The sequence below is a fragment of the Larus michahellis genome, chromosome 1 (assembly GCF_964199755.1).
Source record: "Larus michahellis chromosome 1, bLarMic1.1, whole genome shotgun sequence".
NCBI classification, from domain to species: domain Eukaryota; kingdom Metazoa; phylum Chordata; class Aves; order Charadriiformes; family Laridae; genus Larus; species Larus michahellis.
Window position 1 is genome coordinate 120,651,875 of NC_133896.1, and position 13,804 is coordinate 120,665,678.

General features: G+C 38.7%; 1 protein-coding gene across 1 annotated transcript in view; it reads right to left on the reverse strand.

Annotated features, from left to right (window-relative positions):
• URB1 (URB1 ribosome biogenesis homolog) overlaps positions 1–13,804 on the reverse strand; it is a 54,074-nt gene that overhangs the window by 38,024 nt on the left and 2,246 nt on the right. The window contains 9 exon segments of the mRNA XM_074600801.1: positions 105–255; positions 898–1,071; positions 1,464–1,601; positions 2,881–3,076; positions 4,226–4,356; positions 6,146–6,271; positions 8,144–8,229; positions 9,390–9,486; positions 11,657–11,789. Of these exon segments, the coding sequence (XP_074456902.1) occupies positions 105–255; positions 898–1,071; positions 1,464–1,601; positions 2,881–3,076; positions 4,226–4,356; positions 6,146–6,271; positions 8,144–8,229; positions 9,390–9,486; positions 11,657–11,789 (1,232 nt within the window).

Sequence of the window (13,804 nt, forward strand, 5' to 3'; positions counted from 1 at the left end):
GACATCTGGACTCTGCTGAAGTTAACTACCTTACACAGGATGAGGATTTCACAACATCCATTCACACACATGTAGGAAGGGGTAACTCCACCTGATTTGCCTACCATGCTGTTCAGCAACTTCTGCTGTCTCAATCGTCTCCTTCACAGTGGAGATATCACTTTCCCTTTTCTCCTGTTGGCCATCATGGTGTTCTTTCCCTTGCTTCAGAAGGGCCTGCCAGGCAGCCACTATGTTGTTCATATCTGGTAGAACCTAGAAGCAAAATGAGTAAATTGCAGTAGCTCTCCTGCATGAGACAAAGCTACTGTGATAAAAATATTCACAACCAACCAACAAGAAGTTGGTTGCTGTTCTTCACAAAGGTAGTAACTGATCTTGTATGCCATCAGAAAAAGATCTGAAATCAAGCAGTGTACTTTCACTTCTGCAGAACATAAATACTGGAAAAAACATTTTATTCAAGAAGTTTCCTGGGAAAAATTTAACATTTGGTTCTTTATCCTCATGGTATATTTTCAACCCAAGTGCTACCTTGCCTAGTAACTTCTAACTCTGAATGAACTTTGCTGGCTACGATTTCCTTGAACCACAAGGATAATTCGCTTCTGAGCCTGCTCTTGGAATTCATTTGCAGCACAATCGCTGCCAATGCCACAAATTTATCTCACAACAAAATTTTATTTGCATTTCCATCAGACAGCTTTGTTAAGAAATGTAGTCTACTACTACATCAGTTATTAACCTTTTAACCCACAGTATTCCCACACCACCACCACCCAAAGATACTATCCTTCTGGCTCCCAGGCCACAACCACTTCGGCAGAAAGTGCAGAGGAACAGTTACCTGCTGCAAAATGACTCATGTTAGACCCCAATTTTCTTTTTACTTTGTACCTTGCTGATGGCTTCTCTGTACAGCTGTACGAATTCCTGCATCATTGACAGTGTGTAGATTTCTGACTTCTGCCAAGTTTCTTCATTCAAACAGTACTCAATATTCTTCAAGGCTCTTCTCAGAATCATTGATACAAGTGACAGTATGCTGTGCTTCACTACTACGCTGGGTAACTAAAAGAAAGAAGTTGAATTATATGACATTTCAGTGCTTCTTCTTATGCTTTGCACATAACCTGTACTCTGAATATATGTTAAAATTTGTTAATAAATTAATTACTTCCTAAACCTTGGCTTGCAGGAAAGAATCTGTAGGTTTTCAGATTCCCAGCCTAAACCACTCGTGAGCATTGGCAGAGTTGGTGTCTATGAATGGCTCTTGGAAGCAGCATCAATGAGTTAATTAATTTTCCAGGGCTTCCCCAAGCCAGCTTTACGCTGGGACAGAAAATATAAAATATATTTAATTAACCAACGTAAGAAACTTCTTGGATGATCACACACTTAAATCAAACAGTATTAACTCAGACAGAAAAATCCACTGAAATACTACAGACTGCTCTTACATTTAGTCCTTGGGTGAACATTATTTTATTGCACACTGCAGGGACTGTTGTTACCATCACCATAGAAAGCAACCTGGGAAGAGGAATAAACTCTGAAGTCTTAAAAGAATTGGAAATCTCTCGTTGGGCCTCATAGATCTGAAATAAAAATAACAATTTAATCAACATTGATATAGTCCTGGAGATAATAGCTTCTTCGGCGGAGCATTTCACAGAAGGGCTTTGACTTATCAAAAGTGATGACAGCACTAAATATCAATTTTTATGCAGAAATGCTACAGCCCATCCTCCAGACTTCTATTCAACTAAACGGAATATCTGTTATGTGACCTGCACCCTTGCTAAAGGCCACCCCTTTTTAACAAAAAGGGCTACAGATCCTACTTGCCCAATTTAAGCTTAAGCAAAGAGTCAGAGGAACACTCAAAAAGGACAGAAGGATTTTCTAGCTGAGCTTCGATGTCGCTGCATCTCAAAAAATGTATCATCAACATGATGTCTCCCACTGCTTCTTATGACAATTCCTTCTTTGCTGGTTCAGTTAAATGTTTATACAGCCTCCTGCTCTGAGCATGGCTTTTTACCAAATGACCTTCCAACTCACTCTATATCTACACTTTTTAAAGCAGCTGTGGCTCTGAGCCATGGCTCATTTTCCTCAGCACCCACAGAAAACAGGATGCCGTTTTCCCCCCTTCATTTACCATCTTCGACATTTAACAGCATCCTGCTGCTGCTTTTCTAACATACCTACAGTAACTGATGGTGTTATTTCAGAACCATTAAGTCCTTCCTGTTTAGCTCGCTTAAACCTCAGTCACCTAACTTCCCTGCTGCTGGACTGGTTTATTTTTAAAATAATTATTTATGAAATATTGTGCCTGTCTGCTTTTTAGTGATTTTAATAAACTCTAACGCATTGTGCATTTACAGCTGTGAAGACAATACACGAGTTTCCTCTGATACAGAACAGCTGCTTCTGAAACAAAACCAAAAAAACCCACTCCCTGATCTTCAGCTCAGTTTCTCTGAAATCAATGAAATCTTGTTCCTTGTCACTATGAAGATGTCGGCTAAATTCATTCATTCAGAGTTAGTTTACACCTAACGTGGCCCCATCACAGGCTGGCTGGGCTCTCTACTGCACAGTACCCAAACTGAGATATTATAATGCCATTCCAATGCAAAAGTAATTTATCTGTAATAAAAGCAATCAAAGGCAGGCTTACCAATCTACTACCAAGTTCCTTGGCTTGGTAACTTTTCTGTAGGTCAGGAACATTTGACTTTACCATTACTATTGCAATTTTGTGTAATTCTGCACTACTATTTAACAAAAATAATTTTTGGAAGAGAAAAAGAGTATTGGGATTGTATTTTTCTGTGGAGATGTGGTGTGCATCATTCATACTCTTACCTTTTTGAGTAACTTCAGATTATCCATCCAAGCTGACTTCAGTCTAGGAACAAAGGAATACTGGGTCTCCTTAAAGTATCTATTCAATAAATCTGGGCATACTTTAAAAATATTCACCATGAGATCAGCAACCATTTCGTCTTCTGTTGCAGTTTTTAAACCAAGCAGAAAGCGCAGAAGCACCACATTTCCTCCCCTATTGAAGACAAAAAAATACTTTAAAAAAGAAATCCCTATTTCGATACTTTACACGTGATGCTAACTCTGCAACTCCTCTAACCATTGCTGGGGTAAATTCAACACAAGACCTTTCACACTGCTTGCGTAATTTCAGAGTTTATACTCAGAAAAGTAAGAACTGACTTTACCTCCAGGTTTTCTGCATGACAAACAGTAATTATTTTTAATTAAAACCACAATGTTTCAGAAATATTCTAACCAAACTTCACAAAGCTAAAAACGTAGAATTAAAATTTAATATTAAACTTGGAAGCATTTTCTGTGGTCTTTCAGTTCCTTTTAAGTTTTCTTCTGTATGTCCCTAAACAAAGTGAGAATACCGCAGATACCAGATGAATACCAGTTGAAATTTTGTTTAAAGCAATAAACAACCTGCTCCAGCACCACTCAGTATTAGTACCTGCTATTACAATCTAGTACCTTTCTTGCCCAGCTAATGTGATGAAGCATAAACTCACCCTATGAGAAGAACCCCTCCATGGAATTACAAGAGTCTCAATTATTTTCTCTATCAGTCATAAGCTTAGTGCAAATGTATTTTAACTAGTTAGCAAAAGCAAACAGTAGGGCAAATAAGTGCTTCCAGATTAGGTGTTGCAGGCAAAATTCTGGCACTACTGAAATCCATGTCAGCATTTTGCCAAAATCTGGGATAAACCATGTCTGGTTCTACAAAATGTAAATTAGACTAGATATTTCACCACCCTCTGCTTAACACCGCAGCTTTGGTACTTTACTGTCATATCAAAAGAATCTAGGGTCCAAAAATCACACCTTGCAGTAAGGGACTTGGTATCTAGCTATTCATGGAGACGGTTCAGAGAAACACAACCGTTGCCTAAGCCCCTATGAATGGGGCAGAGCATTCTCTCCTCTAGTAAATAGAAGTATAAGGAGATCCAGTAGTTTGATCTTGGGAAGCTAAAAACAAAAACAATAAAAACCCAAATGTATTTATTTCTTCTGACACCGAAGAAAGAGAGACAGAAGCGGAATTCAGTGAAGTTACTGGCAAAGGCCTGGAAGGGCAGACAAGGTAACTAGTGAGGTGTCTCTTGTTCCCAGCACAAAGCACACATACAACCGCAGCTGTCTGGTGACTTACTTGCCAGAAGTTCCAAGACTTGGATCATAGAAAGTTATGCCATGTTTCAAAGAGCAGCAGACTTCCATTAAGAAATTATGAACAAGCTCCCGTACCATCATCTTTCCTGCCTCTTCAGAACCTTGAGTCACCTATAAAAATCAGAAAGGAGTTAAAAAGGAATATGATTTTTGGTATCACAGAAGAAAATCTTACATCATTTTCACTCTTCTCAAAATTTAATGAAGCTCCTTTTATACAGAAATGCTAAAAGATAGTTTAGCTTTTGTTCAGATTAACAAGACAAATTTCAGTTTCTGTATTAAATACATTAAATATTAGAATTTTTTTGTTGTTTCGAGGAAAGCAAACCTCCCAAATGTAGGTACTTAGGGCTTTTTGCAAAGTCAGACAGAAGAAGATAGAGAGAAGTCAAGCTAAAGAAAAGCAGTGATATTAAACTTCCATAAATTGGGCAAGCCATCCTGGGACTTTGAAGTCAAGGACCTACTATTTAACCTGAAATAACCAACTTTCAACCTTGCAGGACAGGTTCACTATGGGAAAATTCAGAAAGACCAAAAAAAAAAATAAATCACTGAAATCTTCAGCACAAAGCATGCAAAACAAGCATGCGTACGTTTGTTGGACCAATTTGGCAGAAGACAGAACAACTTTAATATGGGGCAAGAAAGATAGATAGCTAAAAACTGAATATGCCAATGCTTCAGGGAAATGTGAGACATCAATGCCATTACAGTTACCATCCAAAAATGGAAGAAATGACCAAATATCCATGCCAAGTAAAAACTAAAAAAAAGTGAACCCAGGTTCCATTAACCTTTTACAACCAGCACAACTCTAGACCCCTACAAATGAGAAGTCTCTTGACAACTGTGGTTGGGAAAATCACAAACCATATGACTCACAAGAACTGCATGGAATTGTAAGAATTTAAAATTACTCAAAACTGAAATGCGTGTTTATGAATAGTGTCACAGATTTGCACAGCTCCAAGCAGACACCTACTAGAAACAGATCTCCTCCAAAATGCATTTACATTATGTCAGGATTGGAATGGAATAGGCATAAACATCCAGTAGAGCAAGGATAAGAAGGCAGTTGTTCAGTGTTACAAGTTTTAAAGAATGGTTGGGCTTCTAAAGATCAAGCGTTAATCAACACAAAGATGAAGAATCTGCAGCCAAAACCCAGTGGAAGCATAGAAGTCTTTCTACTGCTTTGCATTGGCCTTATAGCCATGCCTTAGATATTCTCACAGTGAAAGGGGGGAAAACAGAGATTACATGATTAAGAAAAATAAAAAAAGCAAAAAAGTAACCGATTTATGAGAAGATGACAAAATATCTGCAGTACTAACACACACCCACCAGCTGCGGCCCTGATCCTTGCCTCATCTATGACTTTAGGAATGTCATTTCACAGGCCAATAGAACCAATAACAGCTCAGCCCTCAGAAACCCTGTCAGCCCCTCAAGCAATGCAAGCTGAAAAGGCTGGCAACCATCTCGGGAATTTAGCTCTCAGCTAAACTAATCTAAAGCTAATCAGCATGTAGGATGGGAATGAGGCATATGGTACGAACATTGTTTCTGATATATTCTCCAATACAGACACAAACGCATCCAGGCAATGAAATACAGTACTCACAACCAAAATCCCCAGTTCTCCCTGGTTAACAGATTTGCACTGCAGTTCTGGTAATCAGGGAGGGGAAAGGAGCCCTCCTCCTTGAGCAGTGAGGAGCAGCAGAAAGTCAGGGTGTCTTTTTAAGTAGCCTCAGCAGATCCCTCTTCTTGAGAGATCAAGGTTAGAGTTACTAGGAGCTATTTCAAAACCAGTGGGCTGCAAGGGGATGGGGGGTGGCGTGGAAAAAAGCAAGATAAGGACTCTAAGTTACAAAGAAGTAAGTTACCAGACCTTTAAATCCCCAGGGCTGACATCAGTAATCCCATTCCACCGGTAAAGTGAAGCGATGCGAATCAACACTTCTGCAGTAAAAAAGCGCACCTTCTGGGTTTTGGTGATACTTTTATTTTCGACCACCTGAAAACAATGAGAAAAAAACCCAAACAAACAGACAACTCTGTTTATTGCAAGTTATCACAAAATAATGGCAAATTAGCAACACACGTCATTCCTCTAGTACACACACAGTTCGCTCTCCTCACTAGAGGAGACTAAAAGGTTCTGCCTGTCCTGTTAACACTTCTTTCACATGTTCCTGCTCCCATCTTGACGCAGTTGAAGCCATAGGACTCTACACCAACTTCTGCAAACACTACACATGCTAACAGGATAGACTTTCAAGTTCAACTAAAGAGCACAGAACATATTTAGAGTAGCACAGCCACAGACTAGGATCATGGAAACCTGCTGGTAGAGGTGGTAGAACTCACTACAAATAAAGTTTGAATGAGAGGGATTTTTTAAATTCTCGTTTTCCTTGCTAAACTGAAGGAGTCATACAGTGTGTTAGGTTTCATCAATAACCTAACAGTACACAATGCACAATTCCCACATGGGAAAAATCTTCATTTAGAAAACAAAGCTTCAAGGAGGTTTATTTTATATTTAAATGCTAGCGTTTCTCTTCTTCTTCTTCCAGAGTTATTGCAATAGAAAAATGAAAGAATATTTTTGGCTTTAAATTGTCAGTTGTGAAAAGCCTGAGTCTGAGGCAGGCTCTTTGGTTACACTCTAAATTTGAAAATATGTTTTCTTCTTTTTCTCAACTGCAACTTCCTACAGTAATGCCAAACACAGATTCAAAAAAATCATAGATACTGGAAATAAAAACATTTTAAAAACATTTGTATAGAAACAAATATCTGGTGCAGTTGCTGTACCCACAGCTGCAATAAGCTGATGCATCACAGTAAAATAGGCACTGCCATGCTCAGAAACTAAGGAACAACAGAGCACAGGAAAGTCAGTCAAGACTAAACCAACACTCACACCTTTGAGCAATTCCTACTTTCAAGTTTTCTGTCTCAACCCTGCTATATCACGATGTTATTTCTTTCTGCTTTCAAAGAATCAGAAAAAACAACTTCAAAGAGGAGCTGACTTACCTCTCCAACAGTACTTTCTGACAGCAGGTGGTACGTACCCTTCCTTTTTCAAAAAAACTTCTTTGATTTTGGGAAGACAATTTTATGATAAAACTTACCTTTTCCTCTACCACACCAAGAAACACCTTTGACTGAATTTACCTCCTGAAGCAGAAACTTCGCCATCCTAATGGTAAGCAACTCCAAAGACCAGCTAACCAGGACCACAGGATGTGGCCTCAACAGAGCCCTGCCAAGACTGGTAGGGGAATGGTAACACACACCCTTCAGCTGCAACCAGACAGCTCCTAGGAACCCATTTCATGGCACAGTCCCCATACTACAAACACACAAAATCCTTTTTCTCCTGGAAAGAAAATTGTACATCATTACCTAGTTCAGAGGTAACAACCCTAGTCAAATCTAGCTGACCTCTTCATTTTGGCATGAGACGTGTTAATTGAAGGACCAATCTTACTGTCACTGGAACAACCAAAAAGACTCCAGTTCTTTTGACCTTCAGGCTTGGCACCGATGCAATCACAACCCATGAAACAATGGGAATCTGCTGGACACCACACACTAACGATGAGCTGAAATTAGCATCCAAGTACAAGCTACAAATTACTTCCTTTAAAAGAGGACACTGGAAAAGCATAACAAGCTTCAATCCTGAAACAGTAAAATGGCGAAGCTATCAACCTTCAATATTATTGGTAAAGGACACATTGACAAACTCTGAGCAGCAGCACAGTGCCAACATCTTAAAGAGCTGTACAATTTATGAGAAATTACTGCAAAACTGTTTACAGCAACACAGAAAATAGAAAACAAGAGACAACACAGCATCAAGGGCATATCATACCTTAGTTCTCAGTGTGGAAAGTAGAAGATTGACAGTAGAAACTTTGTCTTCCTTTATTTCCGAGCGAAGAATATCTGGAATGAAATCTAAGAAGACATTTCAAATGTGAAAATGTGAAAGCTAATTTCAGACTAAAATGCTTGAGGGAATTCATACCCATTTCTCTTCAATGTCATATTATTTACCTTGCTGTTATATTTATGGATGAACCAAATGGCTGCAATCAGAGTTCAGAAGGATAACGTGTCTGTAACTGAAGTGATGAACAAGTAGTGCTGCCAAATCCACTCTCATCGTAACTAGCTAATTTGCCAACTTGGTTATCAACACTTATTGCAACAGCATCTGTCACCTTCAAATATATTTTGCGCCCTAATGTGCTATGCAGTATTTCAACTTGAGTAAATGCCTATCCTTTTCACTGAAGGACTCACAACTGTTTCACTGACTGATTCTCAGATGTTTGGAGGTTACATTTTCAACCACATACATCATCTTTTGTCTCACCTGTCTTACCAAGGGTTGCAATTCACAACTTGAGAAACATCAGCAGTAGATTTCAAACAATTAAAGTCAACAGGAGTTTTACATTACCTTCAGCATGTAAGAGATCAAGTATTAATCAAGTGTATGTAAGATTCAACTTTCTGGATCCTCTTTTTTGTCAGTCCAGTTTGACCGCCTCCTCTAAGAGACAGGGAAGTAACATACTCCCAGACTGCACTCCCATGCAATGTCTCCATAAAGGATGCAAAGGACGTTACCCTGGTCTCCTGATCACTGACAAAAAGCGGTCTAATGGAGTACACAACAGTTGTCCGGCATGAGGAATAAAAGAATACTAGAATATGCACAGTCTTTATCACTTTTAAAATATTTTTAATGCAACATATGCACTATTACTGTGTCATTAGCAGCCGGAGGCTGTGAAGTTTTTTTTCTGCTTATTGAATCTATGGTCTCAAAGTTATATTACATTTACCTCTTTTGCATCTGTGTCACCAAGGGCTTCCTGTTTTTGGACAGTTTTTGCAGACAGCAAACATTATTCTCAAGCAGAAGAGACACTCACTAGAATACTGCAGAAGTGTAAAGCTTTACAGCTAATAAGATGAAAAATACATATTTTGTATCTTATTAGTGCTGTTTAACTGGTTCACATTCTTGATTTAGCTCATATTTCTTATCACCTATAAAAGACTGCCTTAAAAAAAAAAAAAAAAAAACCCAAGCAATTGTGAAGTACCTTTTAATTCCAGCACCTGTGTCAAGATTGCATTGTCACCAGCAATTAAAAAGGAGACAGCAAACTGAATATAAGCCATACGGACATCACTTATCCCCTAGAAAAGATAAAAGGCACTATTAGCATACAGACTGTACAGAACTGCAAAATTAATGCTGCAACAATTGACTATCATCGTAAGTACTATAAACAGGTAAATTAAAAAACTTCTATAACCACGTTGCATATAGCCATACACATGTATTTACATGCAATACATCCACAGTATATTAATTCAAAAAGCTTCTTGCGTTAAGAAGATCACAGTCTGTTAAAGTTAAAATCAAAAAGGAAGGTGTCTTATAGTTTTGCATATTTTCCCCATTCTCGATATATGAGATAGGCCATAAATAAAAAAAAGAAGACAATGTTAACAGTATTTTCATGCCAAACCCTTGTATACACATCACTGAACATCCTCACTTCTGCACCACTTGGTACACTGGTGAATTCACAAAAATACTCAAGAACGCTAATGGCAGTAGTGCTGCTGCAATTTCTTACTATATAGGCTTCCAGAGCAGTGCCAGCCTTGGGGACCCCCGCTGCTCATTGCCATTTCTAAGCTGCAGGGCATTACACCCATCCCTCAGCTATCACAGCTGCTCATGCAGCTACCTGGATCATATAACTCAGATTGGCTAAAAAAAAGAAAGAAGCTCTTAAAAAGGGGGCTAATACATTATAAAACTACAGATTCAGGCACAGTGTAAGTAATGAAAGCTTTGCCTAGAAAAGCATCACAGGATGTGAACATGATTTGTTAATTTTTTTTGAAACTTACTGTGCAAAACTAAGTTTCATGTAAAAATGCTTGAAAGTAGACACTAACTAGGCTAAACATGAGGCAGAGGTGACTTATGAAGGGGCTGAAAGAACAAATAAAGAGAAAGAAAAGAGATTTTGCTGTAAGCTTTGGGCCTGATATTTTTGTATTAGAAAATTCACCTATGTTAGCCAGTTGTGACATAATAATTTCACTGAAAGCTGAGCAAGAGTAAGATCTTCAATCTGTTTCTGGAAACTTTTTTCCTTGTACCTTACCTGCCTATCTAATAAGCTTGTGGTCAAAAGACTCCTACATCCATGCATTTTAATTTAAGGAGTGAAGGTACTCCTCGAGACAACTTCTGCAGTAAGGTCAAAACCTGTGAAATCTGACATTCTTGAGATTGTTTATATATAAGGCAATCAAGTAGAAGGCAAAATACAAACACACGTCTTTCTCCCTGAAACCACTATTTACAGTCTCATTTGTCACCACAGATGGCACAAACCCAACACAAATGTTCAAGTTTATTCTGCAAGTCATCTTTAAAAACTAGAAACAATCTATCAGCATTGAAAATAATACTGGATTTATTATACCTTTAAATCTGGAATTAAATATAAATATTCTTGTTCTGGAACAGTGGTTCAGGTCAACCCTAATTATTTTTAGCAAACTGAGAGGAAACAAGAAATAGTTCCTTTTGGAAAAAGAGGAGTGATTTTTTCTACTTAATTCCATATCCTCCTTAAGGATTTCCTCCAAGAGGTTGTTTAAACCTCCTGGTTATATTTTCAAATGCAATTATTCTGACTGTACTAGTACTGGGGAAAATCCTTGCTCCATTTCTACAACTGAAGAACCTCCATTTACTTCAGTGACCCAAACTGCAATCCACACATTGGAAAAAAGACTGAGCTCTTCCCAAACACATCACTGAATAGTTTTCAGAAGTTTACAGCAACTTTCACTCCATTTTAGACATGAAAAGGGTAGCCCACAGAAACTATACATTTATATTTCACCACAGCTTATTAGAAACAGACAAGGCACTTTGATGTTTTGCAGTAAATTCTACAAAGCATTGTAAAGACAAGGTTATCCTGAGGAGCTCTGCACCCTGACAAGATGAGAAAGACCAGCATGGGGAGGAAAATTAAGCAAGCTGTACGTCAAGGGTGCAGGCCAGTTCTCCCACTATTGCAGATATTCAGAAACAACCCCTGGGGATTTCCTATATAAATAGATGGAAAGCTCTTGCCCCATAGATCAGTTCTGCTCCAAATTAGAAACAATCAAGAAGCATTTCGGCCTGACACAGGACACGAAGGAAGAAGATGTATCTTGAAGATGAAAATACAGCAGAGACTTGGGCAACAGCTTAGTTTTAAATACTCGGCAAAGGAGAACTGATGAAGCTATGGCATAGCATTTCATGGCACACAGCAGCTTAATTTACCTTCTTACGTCTTTTTTTCAATAATCCAGGCAGAAACTTATTATTGAAATCAAAGTGGCTATACACATCCCTTGCTGAGTCTGGCCCCTGAGCCACCATTGCTGATAACAGGGTAAGGCACACTTGGTTCATCCTAAAATGAAAGGCAGGGGAAAACCTACAGGTTATTTCCAGGATGACAGTTACACAAACAACCAAATAAAGACATTAAAATTTAAAGAAAGACCTCTTTCCTGTAAAAGAAATTATGCCACTCCATCTCCAGCATCCACACAAGCCTTCAGGAGTTTCAGGCACGAAGCAGTTCTGAGTCACTCCCAACACAATCAATCAAGATAGCCGTTAGGAAAGTATCCCTGGTCAAGCAAAGCTCTCGCTGCAGTTGATGGGAGCTTTAATTGAATATGTGACCAACCACTTTAATGACCATCACAATACAGATTTAGGCCAAACACAAATTATTCCATTATTCATAAAGAACTTTGATCTTCTTTGTGAAAAACCTATTTCTACAAGCATATTTCTTGGACAGACCCCCCAATCCTGCAAATGCTTATGCACTTTACTGCCACAAGGAGATCCGCAGAAGTCACAGCTGATGCTAAAGTTAAGGACACACAGAGTGTAGGCCAAAGTTAAGACTGCATTTTTTGTGTTTTAGCTGAATGACAGAGGTTTTCTTCAGTTTAAGTATGCAGCGTGGTCTTGTCATGAAGTAAATCCCAAGATCTACACCCAGTTTTGATTCTTGCTCACTGACTACTGGGAAAATTTGCCTGAGGAAACAGAACAGAAGTTAAAACAACCAAAGCCATTATAATGGCAACTGGGAAGTAGGGGAGAGGGAAGAAGAGAAAAGGGAATGCCTATTCATATCCTTCCCAAAAATTAAGCTGTAATGAGAGGCTGGATATTCACTTTATAAAGTATGACAAAAGGAAGAAAGTGCCAAGAACTTCTAAATTCATGGGAGTCTGACATTTATTTCAATGGGAACATGACCTGGCCACCAGGTATACATCTGCAGACCTCCATCATCTGAATAGCCACTACCCCCTAAGGGTTTTGGAATCTGTCCATCATGTCTCATTAATGGACAATCTGTAAGAAAGCCATATGATTAAAGCAGAGATCCCACCTAGACATACCACAATAAAACCCCTTTGCACATCAAAGAGGTAGCACTGAAAAAGCAGTACACATACTATCAAAATACCATCAGAAATCTGCAGCCTCCTCTACGCAGGTTCTAGAAGGATTTCGTCAAAAGCCGTAATCTTTCAATGCTAATAAGAAGTGTAGATCTTGCATAGTTTCAAAATTTATTTACAATATACCTATCCATCTGTATTTGGCATTCTATGTACAGTAAGACCAACTGAGTGGTGCAGGAAGCATGGTTGGGTCCGTGAACTGGAAAGCAGAAAATGCTTTTCTAATTCTGGCCTCTCCAAAGACCAAAAGACAAGTCATTGGCCTTGGACAAGTCATTTGCAGTCTCTATTTTTTTCTCTCCCTTCCTCTCCCTTCCAGGTTTGTATAAAAATGTCTCTGCCACTTGGGACTTCTCACCCTGTCCACAGAACATGAGAAACTATTGTTTAGACTGGACAAGATAACACATGAGTGCTTCAATCGGCCTAAAATGGCCTTAGATTTAAGAGACAAGAAAAGTTACAGAGGAAAAGCCAATTTGAAAGAAAAAATTCTACTATAAACATGGAAATCTGACTACAAAACATACAGGGAAATAAAACACTCAAGAGCAGCTCTTTTTGCCATAACAACATGGACTGCTCAGCCTCTGTGAACTAGAAGAAAGCCTGTTCCCCCCTGTTCCATGCAGTACGTTTCACTTCACAAACCAAGTAGCATTAAAATAACAGGACTCAAGATACTATGCACTTCACCTCTCACCAGGACAGGCACAATCAATGAAAACTACAGCCTCAGGAAAGTATCATATAGGATTAGATTAGATTGTATATTATATATCAGAGCTTCCACCCTTCAAAGACTTCCACGTGCAATTATTCTATGAAATGTGGAACAGTATCATTAAATAAGCCAAGATGAATTTTGCCACACCTTGTACACATGTGCAAGACCCAGACAGCCCCTCGGCATCAATTCAGAGCAACTGACAGA